The following is a 21,723-nucleotide window of genomic DNA, read 5'->3' on the forward strand; positions in this document are numbered from 1 at the left end:
AATACTGACTTGGTTTGTCAGAAACAGCATGTTAGCTTTGACCTGTTTTCAAATTTTATCACTGCAGTGGTTAGAACTTGCTGTAACATTTATATGTATATATAGACACATAGATTATTTAAAAAAAAAAAAATCAATATTCTTTAATGACAACTTTACAACTACCCTCCTATATAGCTATTTAGTCACAGGGAGAAAAGACCACTTATGCTCCCTTTTGTCCTGTCAAACTTCAGGCATTTATTCCTTACTTCCCTGCTCTAATCATTGGAGAGAAGGACACTTCAGATGGCGAAAACACCATCTGGAGCTGCCTGTCCCTTTCCCATGTCTGGCAATCCATTTAGGAGGTGCGTTCATAATAAAGACACTGAAACATTTAGTCCTCCAGAAGTTTCAAATTTTAGTTTAAAATCGACTTCACTCCTTAGACTTATCTGAAAATTACAGGTGAATATTCACAAGAATGAAGTCACTTATAAAAAATAATGCACTACAAGTTATAAATTGCATGCTGACTAATCAGAGATATATGGAACCCACATCCATATAATACTAACAAGTATTTTTGTGATGCTGATTTTTATGTTATAAATGCATGATGTAGCTACATAGCTTTTCCTAACAGTGGATAAAACTATTTTAAAATACTTAATGGTATACAAGGTAGTTCAGTTTATGTGGAAACTACTTTGATAGCATTTTTAACACTGCATAGAACAACAGAGAGACTGTAGTACATGATGTTCTGACACTACATGCCAGATAATGTTGCTATTTTAGGAAGAAATGGTTTTCATGGGGATAACTCACCAAAGACTGCATGACTGATTAGAAGTATCTTGCAATGTGCAATTCATTGGCAATTAGATTAGCAGTTATTTTAGTATTTAAAAAAAAAAAAAAATACAAGCAGCAACCAGACTATGATCCCCATCACTAAATTAGTTAAGTTCATACTCCTCAAGTATATTTTTAGGCAAAAATAAAACACTACCCAGCAATAGTAAAGGCATTAAATAACTGAATATATAGTCCAATCATTGTTTAATTATCAGAAAATACATTATGTGCATATTAAGACTGCTACCTATATCACATGTACCTAAAAAAGCCCTCCTCATACACAGATGGGTTAAGTTTATGGATACAAATTTGGCTCCTTTTTCAAGTGTCACAGTTATCCCCCACTGCTTCATCTTGTGTGCTAATATATGATTTAGCTGAAACTGTGTAAAAATTAATATTGCTAGATAACTCCTTTAAGAATCATTTATTTCTAAACTGTTTCAAGCAAAATAATTATTCCAGTTAACTTAAGCAGTAATTTCTATTGATGAAATTAGCTTAAGTTCCATCTGCTTCAGGCAGATGCATGGAAAAAAGCGCAAGACAAAAACAGAGTGGTCTTGCTTTTGACCACTCTATTTCACTCTCCACATCGGTCCTCTTAAGAGGCATAATTCTGATGGTGTTGCATAAGATCCTTCCATGAGAACAAAGGTAGCTCTCAAACATAATTTGTTCCACTGTTTCAGATGTAAGAGATTTCAGATGAGCTATTAAGAGATTCTTATCATAGGTTTTATGCACTTATGAAGGGTAGTTTTACCGTCTGTTTTAGACCTCTAACTAAAGTGCATCCAAGAAGCACTAAAGACTAGGAATGCAAGATTCCCTTTGCAGTCAAAAAAGAGAAAAGCACTTTCCCCTACTCCATTCTGTAAATAACTGAAACCAGTTAAGTAAAAAAAAAAAAAAAAAATAGTGCCAAATTCACCATATCATTCAGAGCTTTTTTCATCAGGAAAGTGAATCAAGTGAATCGCTCAAAGCCCGCTTCCAAATATCTAATTGACACAAAGCCCATCTTCAGTCCTTCTACTCACACTTGCGAGAGGGGCACTGACTGAGAAATTTGTTAGCTAAAAAGGGAAGAAGGCAGTTCTGAGAAAAGGCTCATATCTAAAATAATAAGAAGGACAACGAACATATATGACTATTATACATCTTCTCATCATTTCAATTGCTTCATTTCTTCTCTCACAGCAATAGATTCAGAATTACTGTAGCAAACTTTTTTTTTTTTTTTTTTTTTAAGATACTGAAGCCAAATACATCCGAACTTAGAAAGCATCAATGCAGAGTTAGTTAAGCATCTGAGTGTTATAAAGAGTGGTACTTAAACTGCTGTGGATTGCCCATGCTTGCTGAATCTCTCAAGAAAGTTTTAATCTGTTGCTGCTTTTTGTAATAAAGCAAACAGAACATAGGTGACTGTGTTCCCCAGGCATGTCTGATTGACCCCATCTTCTCCCTTCTCAACACTAAATCCCCTGACTGTTTTCAGCAACATTTAATAGGGGACAAGAGGTCTGAAGGGTGCTGAGATGCCATAAGCTTCACAAAACAGCCAGAAGAGAAATTATTCATGCCCCATTTTCACAAAGTTTCAGTATCAGCTTAACTTTACTGGATTTTAGAAAATTGATATAGGAGATCAACTGTTAGAGGAAACAAGGCTTCATTGGTTCTTTGGCACACAAAATCATTTGTTCTCCCTTTCACGTATTTGTAAGAGCTGAAGAGAGATTTTTGTATCTCATACTTTAACAAATTTTAAATGTTAGAATTTCAGCACTAAATTCTAAGCAACAAAAAATATTAATTAAAAAGAAGGATTATACAAAGAAAATTTCTAGATGTCCCTTTGATTTAATCCCGTGATCACTGCTTATTAGAAGTGACCAGTTTAGGGCTAGGGTCTAAATGTTCACATTTCTCATCACTGAGGTTATGTTCCAGTTATGGAGAAGAACTCAGGCTAACATTGTAGTTCCCATGAGACACCTATGAAACCTGTGTATTATTCATGGAATTAAAAAGTCTCAGTACTTAAACAGTTAGGCTGGTGAACAAGCAAGCAACTGAATGTCCCCACAGTTCAAGGGCAGCTCTCTCATACATAGTAAAAGGAATTTTCCAACTGATCCGAGCTGCGTCAAGAACTGTCTTGGGAGAGATGCAGGTTGGGCTGCTGGTGCCTGTTCTGAGTGGAAGGAACTGCAAAAGATACTACCTTGGAGAAACAAATTGAATAAGTGCAGATGGCTAAAATACTAGGAGGTTCTGGCCTTGAAGATTTTGAAAGCAGGAAGACAGACCACGACACCTTAAGAGTATTCATAGTAGTTACATTTTTATTTTCAGTAGACTGAAAACAAATTCAGCTGTGCCTCAGAAAGTGGAGTCAATACCAGTAAAAACCCCTGTTGACTCCTCATGTGCTCCTGATGCTACAAAGTGTGCTAGAACACAACATAGCAATCCTAAAGTTATGAAATAACATGTCAATGTGATAAAACATAGAAAATAATTACTGACACATTTTTATTTATGTTAAGCTTGTTTGTTTAACAGTCATTTTCCTGGGTTCTCTTCTTTTAGTTTTGGTTTTCCTTTTCTTTTTAAACATTTCCATAATTTTCTTTTTACTTTTGGTCTGAAAGCTGCATTATTAAAAGAACTTTTTGGAAAGTAGAAAGTACATTTTTATAGGAGCATTTTTTTTAACCTGGACATTTAAAACAACATTTATATAAAAGTTTTTGTCTTGCTGAGTGGGCATTAATGTTGTGAAAGATATGTATTGCATGTAAAGATAGAATTCCTCTTTATAGACATGCTGTTTCATCCTAGCGTAGGTTGTTACAAATCCCTTGTCATGAAAAATCCTTCTTCAAAGTCTGTGATTGAGAACATTCCAAGATTAGAAAGAGATACCTTTTTCTAAGGCAGATGAGTTTCTGTGAACTAGACTATCTAGTTTTGTGCTTTGTTCCCTCAGGTTTGTCACCAGTATAGTTTAAGTTTAACGTTTTTTGTTAGCCTGGTCTTGTTAGGATGTCTTTTTATGAGAGTAATTTTGGAAATACACAGTAAGAATGGAAACGTGCTTCTTGTGTTCAATAAGCCATTCATATAAAGTAACTATCCTACAGAAAGAATTAAGGGCATGAAATACATTGGCAAGAATGGGACAGATATGGTGCAAGGGTGGCTTTTGGTTGTGAAAGTCTCATAACTAACTCTGGTAGTAGTTTGCAGTCCTGGAAATAAGAGACATCCCTCATTCTTCCAACTTCTCTATTTCTCTTCTGTTACAATTATCTCGTCCTTTACCACTACACTTGAGCAACTGAACTATTTAGATGCTACTAGAGATCCTGAAACTATTTTGATCATCATGACCTTTCTTGAGTAACTAAATACAAAAAGCTTCTGAAAATTACTTTTTAAGCTTAAAACCCTGACAAAATTGCAGAATTGATCCAAAATTTCAGATAATCAAAAACTGAAGATAAATGTTTTGGTTCAGAATGACAGGACGTTTTTTGGTTTTGTTTTTCATAACACCACCATATGCTTGATTATAAGTGCAAGTACAAATTCATTCAGGAAGCACGGGGAATTTAATAACCATTACAAACATACCCTGTAGCGTGGAGTAGCAGCACTGGCAGAGAGAAATAGAATTTCTATGGATGCAATTTGTTTTGTTTCTAGGTATTATTTTACCTTCTTGATAATACAGAGAACAGTTCTTGGCTTTTGCCTCATAATCCCAGCACACAGGCCTGAGTATCACACATTGCAGTACTTCGGATGCTTTCCTGTCAAGTGCCCACATTGCATACGTAGCTGCCAGCACTGATATTTGATGTGCTAATCACATACCAATCTGGCACATGGGTTCCTGGAACAAGAGAGGCATTGGTGCTTCCCTGCAGCAGAACGGCATGTCATGGAATTGGACCTGGTCTGGCTGGAGAGCATTTCCCACTTTGCATCCTCAGCCTGAGAGATATTCCGTGTCATGTGGCCCAAATCGCATTGCCTTATGTACCAAAGAAGATAAAGTCTGTCAAAAGGCAAAGATTTGGTTTTTTTTTCCTCCCCAGTCAAGCTATCAGAATGCTCACTGCAGTGGTTTAGCACCACAAACTTTGCTTGCCAAGCCTCAAAAGTGATCAGGAAGCACCTGCTTTCAAGAGCAAACTATTCTATTATTATATTTCGTTTATTGTGCCATTTACAAACTCTCCCTGGAAGCCACGAATTAGCCATGATAAACGAACACCAAAACATTCAAGTGCTATGCAAACTGCTACAATGCTCTGAGCATTAAAACAGATGAAATAAAATCACTGTGCTCTGCACAGCAATATGTTAAAGTTTAATAGCTGGAAAAAGAGCAACTATCAAACTAAGAAACACTATTACAAAAATTCGTTTTCATTAACTTCACTTTAGAAAAATATTTTCATTAGAGTTATTATTATGTACATTTAAATTAAACATGAGCAATCAATTTTATGTACTTCTGACCATCAAAAAGGTTAGGAGACAATACCTTCAAGCTATAAATATAAAAAATTGTTTCTCTCCCTTCATTCTCGCTCATATTAGAAAGTCAGCCCAACATAGAACAGAATGTGTAAAGGTGGCAGAAAATGTTTCATAACCTTTAATTGTATCCCTGGAAGTATTTTTTTTGGTGACAGTTCCTATAAAATAACATATCAACCACATCAGGCTGGGGAAAAAAACCTAGTGTAATTCGCCCAATTACTTCTAACCTCTTAGCTTTGCTTGTAATTATTTCACTCATCTCCCAAAACCAGGCTTATTAAGATCTATCCGTCATGGTGTGGGTCATACCATATTTCTGTTGGGCTTTCTGACCTTTGCCTTTCTTCCTTTCAGTTGGAAGACACTGCCTACAGAGAACTCATAAAAGGGAAATGTGTTTTTAAAAGCAGAATAAGGGTAAAAGGTGAATAAATGACTACAGTTCCAGATTATTTATTTATTTAGATGGCTAATAATTCCCTAAATTTGGTCTCCTGCTTCCCTGGAAGAGACACTCCTTGTATTATTTGCTTGTCACTTGTGAGACTGTCAGCTGGACAATTTAGCTATACTTTGCACCTTACTTAATGATGCATATAGTGGCTGTTTTCCTTTTCCCCCCTCTGACTGTTTTCTGCATTGGAAGAAACCTTTTCCTTGTTTCATGATTTCTGTGAGTGATCATACCTATTTATATAAAGTTCTTACTTCAGTAATTTGTTATATTTCAGGTGAGATTGATACCACATCAGGTTATGATTATTTATGTTTAAAAAACAAACCCACAAAAAAGACATCAAAATTAGTAATGTTAAAATTATTCAGCACAAAAGACACAAACAGGAGGCCTGCAGCTGCCCTGATAGTTCAAGCAGAAAGATGAATACATGAACTACTACTCCTAACTGAAGCATGCTTTCTTCTGAAATTAAAGCAGGTTATCACCTGCATATATGTTTCTATATTTATAAACATACCTGAAATACAAAGTGTTGAAAGGTCCAGATAGATAATTGCTTTTCTGAAGATACTGTTGGGGTGAAAAGGAAGCACATCTCATAGATAATTATTTTGTTTAGTTAGGACAAAAGCGGGGTGAAAAGAGCAATTCCAATAGCTCCAACTGGAGGCAAGCAACAAAGTCTCTGTATTTTTCCAAGAGTTACTGCTTCCACGATCTGCTTTGGTTATTAGCACTGAGATGCAATTGGAACCAAAACCCCAGGTCCCCATCTGGATCCTGCTCATAGCAGTATGAAAACAGCTCAACAGCTGCCTTTTTTATTTGTATAAGAATTATGACTAATGAGATTAAATGTCTGCAGTAATTTCCACCTGTCCATCCTGACTCTTGCTGATCACTGCCTCTGCTGCAAGGATCAATCAGCTGCCTGGGGAAGCAGCACTGAATTGTTGTAATTCACAGCCCCATGCGTGGGGTTAAGCTGGGACTGTTCACTGCCAGGATGCAATCTGTAGCTGCTCAGCAGCTGTTTGGTCAGATCCGATCCACCCCAACAGTAGGACTGGAAACTTCTGGGAAAGGGGCAGGACAGAAGGCAAACATGAGAACCACAGCAGACTTTCAAACATACTACATGCAAGTTTATGAAGGAATAAGATCATGTGTTATCCAGTCATCCACATGTAAAAAAACTAAAATCAGTTAAAACAAACAAAAATGGTTCCTCATTCTATTTATATAAGTAGTCATTTATAAAGGTAGACCCTTATAAAAAAAACAACAAACAAACAAGTTACCATAGTCAATCCTTACTGTGCATTTCAAAGCCAGCTACCTCTTACTTTTAATTGCTTCCTTCCCGCATATCAACCAGCTAGAAGTTACAATATGATGAAATGACGACTTTAATTCATTGGTTTTAGTGGCTAAACATTCACCAAGAAGATAATGAAGACGCATTGGCCTATGACACCCAAGACTGACAGATGGCTTTCCACTATGCACTAGGTAGGACCACAGGTAATTTGTTCTCTGAGAAAAGAGAGTGCTTTTAATCCTCTTGTGACTATACTCATTCACAGTAACGTTTCCCTGGCCATATTCTCCACCAAAGTGAAGCTTCCCACAGTGCTACTGCCATTTAGTTCATTCCAAAGCACTACCTGCTGCTCACTCAGCAATCCCATCAGTCAATCACTGCTTCTATGCAGCTGCTCCCTCCTTCTCTCTTTCTTGGCTAAAGATGACTTGTACACTTTACCACATAAGACTACCCCTTCCCTCTGAAAATCATTCACTGCTCCAGTTCATACTGTAAATAAAACTTTAAAAAAAAATCAATTTTGTATTTAAGGTCACTTATAATCTATTTTTTCTTAAGGCTTTTAATACATCGTAAAGGACAATAGCCTGCTTTTTCAAAATTCACATTACATATGACTACTGGCTACAGATATGTAAATGAGTTATCAAATAATTATCTGTAATTGCTAATGAATTTGAAGACAAAAATCACAGATTCAAAGAGGGAAAAATGACAAGCTCTTATAAGGATGTCAGAGCTATTGGAAATAGTTCGGTGCAAACCTGCAACCCTATGAGAAGAAAATCTGGAAATAGGCTTTAACCAGGTACAACCTCAGGCACACCTGTAAGCGTGGAAAGGATGAATCCTCCATCTTTTGTCTCATACTGCACTACAGTGAGTTCACATAGCTGATGTGAGATAGCCAAGCCTACCCCCCTTTTCCTTAGAGAAGGACTCAACGTAGTTGTAGAGAACTGCTAGTGAAAAACAAGACATCTCAAACAGCCTGGTGCTAAAACCACAATGCAGAGCGACAGTCGCTAGGACCCAGGACCGGACTGTACCCTGGAGTGAGTCCTGTGGAGACAGGAGGGCCTTGCCTTGGCCCCATTCCCCATGGTCTGTGAAGCATCTTATTCCCCCCCATACCTACTGCCTGGGGGACAGTCCTGGTATCGCTCCTCTTGGTTTGACTGGTCACTGATGTAATTTTCCAATTAGCAAAACTACTAACCACTTGTGCCTTGGGAAAGGAATTTGGGAGGGAGCTAAAAGATAAACTGTGGAAAACTACCCGCTCTAACCTTGAAGAGCGGCTAACAAGCCAATAAAAGTGAACATCTTGGTACCAAAAACTGGACGGTGGCCAGAGAAGATAAAACTGCAGAAAGTAGGTGAAAGGTAAATATGGCGAGGTGAGATCACGACCACCAACTCAATTCAGGACGTGTGTGTGTGTGTGTGTGTGCCAGTACTCGTGATTATGTTCATGCGTGTGTGATTTGTGGAATTATCATCACTGAGCACCCAGCGCAGAATCAACATCTCTATAAGAACCTTCACTTCTCCTTCTCTCCTCACCAAATACCCTTGTTGGCAGGACCAACGCTGGATCCAGGACTGGTGATTCTCTTTTCCTTCTCTCTCTCTCCCTTTCCCTTTCCCTAAGATGATTAAGTTGTTAAATTGAAGTCAAGTACTGCATGGCCTACCTTGACTTTCTGTAAAACCGCATAGCTAGGGTGAATATAACTGTGAGAGGGTTGGCGGGTATCGAATATTTGTACTCAATATTTGTCTCTATAGAAGCTTTCTATTAAAGCTGGTGTTTGTGTACAGACCTTTAGTGTTGGCCCACCTTAATCCACACCAAGAAGATTTGCAAATCTTTATCACTCCTCCCCGCTCCTCCCCAGGTGGGACATGACAGTAGTACGATGTAAGAGCCAGCATCTGCCTAGTTCCAGGCAAGAATTTGTTTGTAACAAATGCACAGAACGTGTTGTGCTCTAACCGCTCTCAGATGCACGCTCTGCAAGGCAGTATCAGCAGAGCCACTCTCCTGATGCACTCTAAAAATCTCTTGTAAGTCTACTTTAAAAAAAAAAGTTTAGGTAAATATTTCTGTAAAAATATAAAAAGCTAATAAAGAGATACAGGATGTCCAATGCATCCTGCTTTCTGTTTCCAATGCAAAAGCAGCTCTTGAGCATGACTAAGAAGTAACTTGGCCATATTGTATTGTATCACAGTTGTTTAAAACAGGGCCATTAAAGACGCAATGTATTTTAAAATCACAAACACTCATCTACAGTAAGATTTTGAAGAGCCCCCAAAATATAGTGTCTAACTGCACTATTCTGTCACCTTTTTCATTCCTGCTGACCAATTACTACATCACTGAAACAGTGACAACTTATAGCTATATATTTTCTTCTGAAAATCAGTGCTCCTGTTAACTTTCTTTATTCTTGGCAAATGTGTAGCTCAACCTCTTCCATTAATATTTATTAACTATACTTTTCTATATTGAAATTTTAATTATTGAAATGCCCAACACATGGTTCTATAACTGCATATTTCAGAAGGTGCATGCTTCTTGCCACTGTTCTTGAAGTGGAAAAGTCCAAACTCCTAGCCTCAAGATCTTTAAACTCAATAAAGAAACAATACAGATTAGCAAATGCAATGACTGTCTTATCTCACAAACTTAATCCATATATTCAAAAGAAGACAGATTAAAATATTGTGTATTTTCACTGGGATCATAAAAAAAAATCAACTTATTACTGATATACTATGATTATTATTGATTTATTGAAGTTATTTTACCTACCAAAAAAGGTGTTTGATCTTCCACAAAAATTTTTTTTTCCTACAAAAATATTGTCCTGTAAAACAATACAATATTCCAATTATGTTTCTTGCCATTGTTAATTCCAAAACGTGCAAAAAGGCACAATTTATGCAAAACCATACTCTTCTCATTACAGGAGATATCTGACATTTAGGAAAAAAAAAAGTCAAGCTATTTGTCATAGGACAATTTTGTCATTGTAAAAATCAAATCAATGACAAAATTACCAGCTTAGAATTCTCTTTCATACATTTAGAATAAGATGTGTGGTCACGTATCATAACAAGCTGTTGAGGGAAATTGAAGGCAAAGAGAAAAGGGCACCAAAAAAGCTATAGTAATGAGTTTCAGGTCCATGCTATCCAGATGAATCATTCTGTATTTCTATAGGTTCAAACTGAAGGAAAACCAAAATAACCCTGGAAACTTTCAACCCTTAAAAGTCCTCAGACCTGGAACCTGGACTCCTAGCAGTCATAAGCAATGCCCAGAGAAAAAGTGAATTCAATGCTGGCACACTGGAAGCTGTTTTCTCTTCAAAAAGGGACAATAACAGCTTTGTATAATAATACCTCAAAACTGCTTACAACCCCCCAAAAGTAATACATCTAAATACTGACATTTAATTGCTTTACTGTAAACAAAATCTCTTGCATTTTAATTTTACCATAAAGAAAAATAAAGTAATGATAGATTAACTGTCTTTATTAAAGAAAATTCAAGTTAGATTTTATCACAGTTATTTTTTTCTGTTTCTTCTTTTGACACAAGAAATGTCTAACCCAGACTCAATGCATGGATGTATTTACATTTTTATTCCTGATCTATTAAAAAAATGAATCTTTTTGTGACAACAAATTTTCTTCTTTTTTTTTTCCTATTTGTTGGATCTATGAATAATTTTCTCTGTTAAAACTTGTGTTAACTTTTTAACTATCTGTCAAATACCATGAATTCCAAAAGAGATAATTTCCTGATATTTCATGATTCGTTCTTAGAGTATATAACTTCATATTTCCTGAAACACAGACATAAGGTTTTTGTATTTCTATTTTGTATTTGGTACTAAGGAAAAATTTTTGTACTTAGTGCATGAAAGTTTTTGGAATACCTTTACTAGAAAAAATAGGAAAAGCTAAGGTATTATTTGGAAAGGTCTTTTAAGGTCTTGGGCCAGACTCCTCATTCATTTCCCTAAATAAAATACAGATACAATTTCAATGAGCTCAGCAGGATACATTTACAGTCACTCTAAGAAAGAGACAAACTCTAATTGCAAAACTGTTAAAAGCTATCACAGGGATTTGCAAAAATTCTATAACACCATGGCAAAAGTTGTACCTGAACGATTCTGTTCTCGCTGAAGTAAAAAGTTTTATTATAACAGGAATAATTTTCATAGTGGCCTTGCTGAAAGTAGACCTAGGTCAGAAGTTTTTAAAATTGGGCTTCATTTTCTTTCATTTTGAAGAAAACATTGACTTTGCATGATGCCAGTTTGCCATTACAAAATTCTGTGAAAACCTGGCTGGTAATGGCAGTTGTTTTACTTGTATTGTCAATACTTTTCCTAATATCTCAAAGATGGACAAACTCAGCTATAGAACCAGTTACATCCATCATTCCACTTGAGAGGGAACATTTTGGAAGTTTTTTAGGACAGTTCCCTTGGCTATCCTCATTACTGCTTATTTGCTTTCTTCCTTACACAGAATAAGTGTGTTCCTATCGGAGTTCACTGATCTTCATAAAGAAACAGTGCTGCTTCAAGGATTAAATACTGCACAATTCTGAATGCTTTTTATATAATCTGATTAAAAACATTAATAGAAGATAATTGAACTGGCCATGAACTCTCAAAAATATCTTCTTCTGAAATGTGTCTCTTGAAGACCCAGGGACAACTGACTCAACCTAGGTTTCTCTCAGGGGATCAGAAAGTTCTAGACCTAGTCTTAAGCAGCCACCAAAAATAGAATAGATGACTGGGGGTGGGGTGGGGTGTGTGCAGAACCCAACCAACCAAACAGACAAATAAAACCTCAACAACAAACAAAGCACCCTTCCTTGAAAAGGGGCAAATCATTGCAACATCATAAGACAGTGAATCACATTTCTTAAAACAAGTCCTGCATCTAAGATCAACAGGGCAGACAAGGTGTTTCTCCATAACACAAGTGGCTTTGGCTATCCTTTAAATGATTGACAGCCCAGCATTAAGCTTTAGGGATGCTCAGAAGACATGTAACGTCAAGTTTGATGTTGAATATGCTAGTATTTTAAGAATATGCTAGTATTTTAAGAACAACACCTGTTCCAAAGCCTTTGACTACTATTATCAGTCCCGGAAAACAGAAGGAACCAGAAGCACTTGGCAAAGAGAAACTCCAAAATACAACTTTTCTTACTGTTGAGGAAGTCTCTTTCTTATCTGCAGTTTGAGAATGCTTTCTTTGTTTCTTTATCCCTTCCCATTTTCTTTTTTATCCCTTTCATATTTATTTATTTTTAGATTGAGTGGACAGGAAGAAACATTACTTTGGGAGCAGGTTATTCCTCAATTGCTTTTACCTTCTAGTCACTTTAACACAAGGTAAGGTAAGCTTGCAGAACTACTATAGCAATTGCCTCTGTTCACCTTTTCCAGGCTACAGCTGATAAAAATACATGCAACTTACTTCTCTTTCAAAAATACATTACATCAGAATAGTACCAACAGCAGTTAATGCTCTGTAAACCCATGCGTTTGCTGATTTATTGTAATATATTAATGCATATATATTTGCTTACACTTCAACATGTGCTTAAGGCAGTGTTTCTGTGTGTTTCTATTATTCTGTTGCTCTGAACAATACTCTGAGCACATTTTCTTTGCATCCAAAAAGACCAGCATTGTGTATAAAATTGCTACCTGCATAAACAAAATAAAAATAGGATAAAATAGAAGGTGAATGTGTAAATGCAATGATAACAATAAGATAAATCTATTTTCAGAGCAAACCTATTTACTTACTGAAGTTTTATCAGAGAAAAAAAACGTATCATGTATTTAGAGGAGAAAAAGAAAGTAGATTTACAGAACATCCCTAGTGGGAGTCCTGATAATCATCTAAGATTTAGAAACCCTCTAAAGATTTTCTTCCATAATCCATTGACAAAGTATACATTCAAATATATGTCATTTCCAATATAGAGATTTGTTTTGATCACTGCACTGAGTACCAGGTTTCTTAGGCTCACATATAAAATTCTACCCAGTAATGATAGCGAGGATAATATTCTTGTATTACTTAGAAAAGAAAAAAAAGCCTTATTTAATGACTCTCTTCCACTCATAAATTTCAAATGTTTATCTTGAATTCAAATACAGAGCTTACTTTTGAAAGAACAGTGTGGGCTACTAGTCTAACTTTACGTTAACCTGGAACCTTAGACTTAAAAGTGGTGTGCTTAACAAGTTACAAAGCTTTCTGAATTGATGCGCTGCAGGATTGTGATTCTAATTTCTTTCTGTCTAGCAAAAAACCAAGAGAACACCACCTGACAATTCAAATACATCAATATTTTCTCTATCAATAACATGCTGAATAAACATACAGTAATAATGAATTTTCATGATTTTATAGACTAATTCAGTGACTAGATATTAAAAATGGCATCCGCACACTTTCTTTTTTTCCTTGAACCAGATCCCTAGGACCAGAACTCAAGAATTTAAGAAACATGGTCTTAAGATGCCTCCAAACCCCTCCAATTCTACATCTTTTAGGTCCAACTTCAGCTCAAGTTAGAATCACAAGTTCTTATAGCTGCTGAAATCAAAGATCATCCAAATAAAACAACCTTAAATTATGAGGTTCTACACTCCCAACACTTGTGCTGAAAGAAGAGGAAAAGATTTTTTAAGTGGTTACTTAATCTAGCCTCTTGGTTACTTCCAGTGAAGAGCAACAGCACAACATAGATTCCAACATTTGACCCCTCGTTTATATTCAAAATCATATTTGCCTTTTTTTTTTTTTTAAGTAACAGAGCTACAGCAAGCTGCAACACAGGCCATGTCTTACATAGACAAGTACAGGAAGGAAAGTGTTTGCTTTCTTTGTGCTCTGAGCTGAGAGCAAGCAAGAGTTTTTCTTATGTTGACAGTATACTTTTGCAACAACAAATACATGATTCATTCAAAACAACACATTATTTACTTATCCAAGGATATAAGAAAAAGGGCAAAACGAGTATGCATAACAAAAGACCAACTATATATGTATCTGGAAATTTTCCTCTGGCTGACTAACTTGATCCCTAGCAGAAAGAACTAGACCATCTTCACTGCACCTCCACTCCTTCAGAGGGAGAGTTTGACAAGCCACCAGCTTTTCCACTGTCACTGCTTGGAAGCCTCTTTAACGTTGATCAGTGTTTATCATAGTTTGAGTCTTTCACCCTTCTTTGGTCACAGGCTTTTGTCTTTGGGAGGAGGACCATTCTGATCCTGGAGTCTGATCAATACTGTCCTCCCCCTGGAAAGCTCAGCCATTGTTTCCATACACATGACACTGTTGCAATTCCTTGAGCCTGTTTGTGGGAGAACCTCTGAGTAGCATCACTAGCCAAGAAGTGTTTTGCTGCCTTTGAAGTTTTTGTGATAACCATGTTATGATTAAGCAGCACATTGACTAGTCTAGAGAGGATAGGATTCAATCTGAACGAGACACAGAATTTGATGAGAACACTGCAGAAAGTGTTAATGCATTGGCTCAACCTGGCAGACCTCACCAGTTTGTTTATGAGCATGAAAAGAAAATGATGGGGGTGGCTGTGGGAGGAATGCAAGCTATCTGCCCCTGCAATCTGGGACAGATCACTGTATACAGAGGCTTTCAGTTCTGTACCAACTGCTGATTATTCAAAAGAGAACCTGGTTCTACCCACGATGCCAGTGGAAGCACGCTAACACCAAATTTGATATGCTTAAATCTGTACATTCTCATCAGGTACCTTTTGATCACCCCTCAGGGTAACTGAAACAAATGGAAAACTGATTCCATGTGATTGGTAAGGACCAAAAAAGTTACGAAAATTGCTGCTTAGGTACAAAGTTCTGTTTGTTAATACTTGAGCAAGTTTCTAATCAGAAAACAAATCTGAATGTAGAAGTTGTTCTACAAATAGGGAATTATCAAATTATCACCATTGACAGTGAGCAAGAAGGAATTAATTCAGCTTGATCTTCAGATTAGACTGATCATACAAGATTGTTAATAAGGATGTGGAAGTACACACTTAATTTGGAAACTGATCATATTTGATAGACACAAGAGATAATTATAGAACTTTTACTTTTTATGGTTATACTATAAAATGACAGCTAAATAATTTTGTGTAAAATACAAATTAATGAGGCCATTTGCTGAATCTCTTTTAGCTTTTCTCTCTGAGAAAGTATCACAAATTTGCAGAAACAGCAGCCTCTGGTGTGGTGTTATCTATTTGAATAAGTAAATAGTAGATATAGAATATGTATTTATATATATGTGAAAGCAACAGAATATAATTTTCTACCATACAACCATTTCTGAATGCTTTTCCTAATTTAAATAGGGATGAGAAGCAAAAAATCTACAAATTTTCCGTTCAAAAGCTTGAAGTAATTCACTTCAGACATTTACTTTCATAATATTTGGGGGGTATAATTACAGGCTTATATTTGAAATATTTTCATGCTTGAAAATAATATTTTGTCTCAAAAATCTGAAAAAAAACCCCAAACCACAACTTTCTAATTTGAAAATGTGTATGCTTGTTTTCTGAATGAGCAGTAACCACATAAACACATTGCTAACAAAGAGGGCAAGAAGTATTTGGATGACCTGGTGCTTTGTTATCGGCAGGCAGGGGAAAGCCCTTTGAGAAAGCACTGACTTAAACTACAATGTCAGGAACACAAAAGACAGTTCAGAGTTGTAAGAAGGTGAAGATATAATTGTACATAGGCAAATCCAAAAGCTCTGTCGTGGAAATCCAGATAGGTAAACCCTTAATGCTGTTCTTCCATATATGCAACACGGGTAATGGAAACTTTGTAGAAGGAGATCTCTGTGATCACCTGCACAGCTAAAAGTCACCCTAACATTAACCTAATTCTCTTTGTTTAGCATATATTCACCAGTTTGATAGGTAGATAATATGTATGTGTAACATACACATAACAATACAGAATATCTACCATGAGAATTCTAAGCAGCTGAAGTATCTGTCAAGCAGTTATTATCTGTGCTTTTGTGAGATATGCAATTTTTTCTTAATGTGATTTATAATTGCTAATTAGACATAAATAGTTGCAATAGTAAAATTAAAAGACTTATGAAAATGAATTTTTAAAGAGTTCCATGCAAAGCAAAGCATATTTTCTAATATTATCTGGAATCCTTTCTTGCACTGCTGCCCAGAATTAGAATTATCCCTCTTCTGGATTAAAGATGCATTGGTGGATTAGTCTATCACTGATGACAACACAATATATCCTTCCCAGAGGCTTAAAATGAAAGGAGGTCTGTTAACTACAGACTACGTTAAAACAACCACCAAAAAAAGTCCTCTGACAGAAAATCATATTTTAAAATTTAAATATCATCACATATGAAGTCAAAGCAGTTTATGAAACACAGCCTCAGCTTCAGTGCCATGTATCAGTTCTATTCCTTTCACAGACTGTATCACCTATAAAACTAGTAAGACATGGGACTGATTCCTGCAAGGATTAGCTATCAGTATTACTTCTAGATTTAGCCACCTGAACAACCTCCACCGGACAATTTAAATGAAAACAAGATTTGCTATAGTGTTTCTACCCGACGCTCAGATATGTATACACATTTTGCAATATTGCATTTCTTTATTTGAAAAAAAAATAATTGTCAGTTAAAAAAATAATCAATATTTTTATATTTAAATCTATCATTTCAAAGGAAAAAAGATGATGTATCAAAGCAACAAAGGAGATGAGCTACTTCTGAAGATTTTAAATTGAGCTATGATGTGGATTGGTATACATAACTGTTTCAGAAGAACATTAAGTTGATTCATCATTTTACTCTAATTTAAAGGCTAACATAACATCTCTTTTAGAGTGTTAAAGAGGCATGCTACCAGTTTTCCACAGAATAGTACCATCCTCCGAAGTTTTATTAGATCTAAGACTATGTAGTTCATAAAAAGTCTTCCCTTGTGAAGCTCTGGGAATATTTCATATGCTGATAATCATACAATGACGACTTCTAGATTAGACCTGTTTAATATTTAAGCCAAATTTTGAAACGCTAACCAAAAAGAAAAATTTTACTGCCTGTGATAAAATATAACGTGCTGTATTTTCTTGAGGTACTTAAGTACCTGATTACATTCTTTTTCAATTACATTCCAGGAAAAAGTAGATGAGTTGTTAGCATCAGAAATTTCAAAATAAGACACTGGGGTCTGTTTCTTCTTGTTTAGGAAAAAAATAGCCCAATTGACTTCATGAAGGTTAGTTAGTAGAATTATTGCTTGTAAAAGAAGTAGCTACATTTGGCTATAGAATTCAGCAAAGCAATAAACTTTCTACCACACTTGTCTGTTGGTGAACACGGGGATTAGACATTTTTCTAGTGTTTTATTCAATAAAAGATATGCATCTCATCACTAATGTTGCTTGCTAAATTGGATCTTTGAAGAACAATATAGAATTCATGAAATGTTTGTGTGTACAGCTCGTAGGCTGTGTGCTCCATCCTTTGAAAGGAAGCCATTGCAAAGGGGGAGGGTCCTGAGCACAAAGCAAGGAAGAACTGCTTTTCTGACAAATGACAGTATCAGCAACAAAACTCCTATTAGAGCTGCATGCTTTAATAGGCTGTAAATAATACCCATATACTTTATAGAAATAAAAGGGTGGAGGATGGGGGAAAAGGACTTTGAGTTCTGTAGTCAAAGGAATTTAAAGGTACATCTAAGTAGTTTTAAGAGGGATTGCTTTATAATGAAGTATCAATTACATACAGCACTGAATCATAATTAGCTATGTATCCTCAGACTAGCAGAGCAACTATAATGCAGTTCTGTGCTTCTCTGCAATTGATCTCAGTGACTATATAATTTTCTTGACATTTTACAACTTATTGATACAGTAATCACAGTTCTGTTGTCTTAATCGCACACTAACCGAGCCATTGAGAAAATGCCAATAGATATATAATCAAGATATCAAACCCATGAGATTGCAACGTTTTCAGTCACAAAACAGCTGACAGCAACTCAAATATGAGTTTGGTTTTGCTCCACTTTGGATGTCTGGATTTTTTTTAAAAGGGAATTAAAAGGAAGGGAGTTCATTTTGGCCCTAATCTGCTCTCTCTCTTCCGCCCCACCCCCCCTTTTTTTTTTTTTTTTCTTAAATGAGCCCCATTAAAGAAGAACCAAAACTCAAGATCCGGGCAACTCCTAACCCACGACCGCGGGGGACCAAGCCAACTTCCCGCACGGGAGCCAGCTCCGCGCGTTAAGGCGGCTCCTTGCCGGGGAGCTGCCGAGCGGGGCCGAGGCGGGCGCCGCGGGAGGAGCGGAGCGGGGCGCGGAGCCCCACACCGCCCCGCCGGGACCCGCGTGGGGCCGGGCCCCGTCCATGGTGCTGCAGCCGGACGCCGCTGCCAGCGCTGCCGCTGAAGGTCTCTGCCTTCCTCCCTCCCTCCCCTAACACCCTGCAACAGCTGCTGCCACTGCTGAGCCCGACTCACGGGAATTCAGCTTTTGGGGAGATTTAATAGCGGGGCTAAGGGTAGTAAAGAAAAAAAAAAAAATCCCCAAACCTCCTGGCAAAGCCCTGCCCAGGCTCTGAAGCCTGCCTCGCGGTCTCTCGGCTGCCAGGGGCGGGAGGGGAAGCCCCAGCCCCACGCACAACTTTCCTGCGGAGACGCTGGCTCCAGCGGCAGCCCGGCTCGCCTTGGCCCCGGCCCTCCCGGAGCCCCCGCGCCGGGGGTCGGGAGGAGAGGGCACCCCAGCGCCCTCCTCACCTGCAAAGCTGTGGAGGAGCCAGGCAGGAGAGCGGGAAAGGCTGGGAGCTCCCTCGCCTCCCCCTCCTCATTCCCGGCTTCTGGTACCAAGGAAACCCCCGGAGGGGGGAGGGGAGGGACGAGGAGGCTCCCCCCGTATGTACGGTGCCCCCCGTGCATCCCCTTCTTTGGGCGCCCGGAGCCGACGCCCGCTGCCCCAGCCCGGACTCACGTGTGCCGTCAAACCGGGTGGCGATGGTGTCGAGGAAGGTGTTCTGGGGTGCCAGTAATCCCTTCATAACCGGCATTTTTCCAGCGCGGTGCGAGGTTCCCCATCAAAGTTTGCCTACGAGGGTGGTTCGAGAAGAAAGTGCAGAGGGCGCCCGGGGGAAGGGAGGGAGGAGGCGGAGGGAGGGAAGGATGGGGAGGGGGAGGAGAAGGAGGAGGAGGATGGGGATGCCGCCGCGCCGCCTCCGGCGCCGGGAGCCCCCCGCTCGTCAGCCCCGGCAGCGCAGAGAGCTCCCGCCCCCGCCGCTGGCTGCCGGGCGGGGCGGCCGCGGAGCGCCGCGCACAGGTGCGGAGCCGCCTCCCAGAGGTGCGGAGCCCCGCGGCCACCAGCGCCCACGCTCCCTCCCCTCGCCTCCCGCGAAGGAAAGGGGGAGGGGGGCGCCGGCGGAGAGCGGCCGTGAGGGAGGACGGGCTGCGGAGCGGGCAGGAGAGGGGGCAGAGCAACCTTTATCTACCTGCGGCTGGAGCGGGGCGGGAGCAGCACGGAACCGGCGGCCGCCGCGGGGCTGCCGGGCCCTCCTCCGCCCCCCGTCCCGGCCTGACCCGGCCAGCTCTCAGCTCTGGCACGTAAGAAGTTTCCTAGTCTTGAAGCATATTAGCTCACACGCACCCTGTTTTGCGAGTAGCAATATTGCAGGCTAAAGCATGGGATCTCACTTTGCTGAAAGGAGAAACAGTGTGTTGACAGGTAGAGCAAGTGCCCCTGTACAGATGTTAATTGGAGAGCGAGACTAGAACATGGAGAATGCTCCATCAGCTGCATGGTCTCATGCATTATTTGCATGTGGAGGCTATTTACTTAAGGGACAGGCATTTTCAACTTCATTGTTGATATTTCCTACATAATTTTTTAGGAACTCCTCCCTGAAAAATTCCTGGAAGAAATAATTTTTTTTTTTTTTTTTTGCCAACCAAAGAGAGAATTGAGACTTAGATCCTAGCCCAGGAGGTCCTACGTGTAAATTAAAAAAAAAAAAAAAAAAAAAGAAAAATGAAGATGCAGGCACACCAGCTGCTCCCACATTGGGATGAGTAACTTGCTCAGGCTGGTACCATGGCTCTTTAAATGCTGCCAGATAATACCCCATGGTACAGTCATTTCACTTACTGTAGCAGCACTGGCAAAACTTCTCCATGTTCTTTCAGGACTAAAAGACACTGCAGAAAAGAAGTGCAAGCACACTCCCTGATCTACAAAGCCACTGTGCATTATGGAGGGGAAGCCTGTTCATTTCTTGCTATTTTTATTTCTTGCTATTCACATTTATTTGCGCTTCTCCCTTTCTCCAGATGGATAAAAGACTGATTCCGACATTTTAGGATAAGTAGCACAGAGGGAGGCTCCAGGAAGAACAAAAAGGGTCTTTCTTTACAAGAGATAATTAGGAGAAAAAAAAAAAAAAAACAGAAACAAAACCTCAGAAAATGCTGATGCATAGGTCATATAGCACAATATAAAGTCTACCCACAGTAACCTCACCCGGTCTCTGAAGGACACCGCAGTATTTTACCGAAATCATGAATCTGTCCATTTCTCCTTGTACTGGAAGCCTGGGCAAAATAACTGATGTAGAGCTGCCAGCTCAGTTTTCAGAAGTGGCATGTGAAAAGGGGGACTGCCTTACAGTCACTATCACTTTGGAAGTCTCCAAGATCTCACAGCACTATCAGTTTCTTAGCTAGCTGATAAACTTTGCATTCAGAGCAGTCTTTTACCTTCATTGTGAATCACTAGTCTTGTCCTTAAAATGTACAATTTTTAATACTGAATACCAGCAATTGTAAATTATCTTTTTCAAAGTTATTCTCATGTCTTCCAGTTCAATACAAGCAGAGCCCTAAAATTAATTTCTTTTGATAGCTTTCCAGTTAGTCTCACTGGCAGGTATCACACTTGCAGTTAAGCTTGATGCTACAGCATGTCCCTACTGGTGAAGTAAAGAAAATCCTGCTCCAATACTTGCAAAATCCAGAAAAGCACAATCAGATTTTCACTTCTGTCAAAGTGTTTAGCAACAGAGGTTAAGGTAAATCTGAGCCTTTGAAATCTGCCAAGGGAATCGCCTATGTTGTAGCCTGTGCACTGTGGCTGTGTTTCAGCTTGTATTCTTTCCTGTGACCTGCCCCAAATGCCATCTAGGTAGGGATACAGTGAAGGAGAAAGGAATATATTCTCAATTGTACTACAGGCAGTCAGGCAACAGTAACCTGCGTATACATTTAAAGATACAAATGTATTTCTCAATTTTGACTCGCCAAAAATCATCACAAAAGGGGAAAAAATGATACAATTTTCCAAGGGAGTAAAATTCCCATCTAATAACTCTGCCAGACCATAAGTGGCTAATACTATACTTCCTCACACGCA

General features: G+C 38.6%; 1 protein-coding gene across 1 annotated transcript in view; it reads right to left on the bottom strand.

The window, feature by feature from the left end:
- The window catches only part of KCNH8 (potassium voltage-gated channel subfamily H member 8), a 194,221-nt gene extending 174,846 nt beyond the window's left edge, over positions 1 to 19,375 (bottom strand). The window contains exon 1 of the mRNA XM_009466460.2: positions 19,300 to 19,375. Within this exon, the coding sequence (XP_009464735.1) occupies positions 19,300 to 19,375 (76 nt within the window). The remainder of the gene's footprint in view (positions 1 to 19,299) is intronic.
- Between the last annotated feature and the right edge of the window lie 2,348 nt (positions 19,376 to 21,723).

The sequence above is a fragment of the Nipponia nippon genome, unplaced genomic scaffold (assembly GCF_047370975.1).
Source record: "Nipponia nippon isolate SJK-2023a ecotype South Korea unplaced genomic scaffold, ASM4737097v1 scaffold_1, whole genome shotgun sequence".
Taxonomy (NCBI): Eukaryota; Metazoa; Chordata; class Aves; order Pelecaniformes; family Threskiornithidae; genus Nipponia; species Nipponia nippon.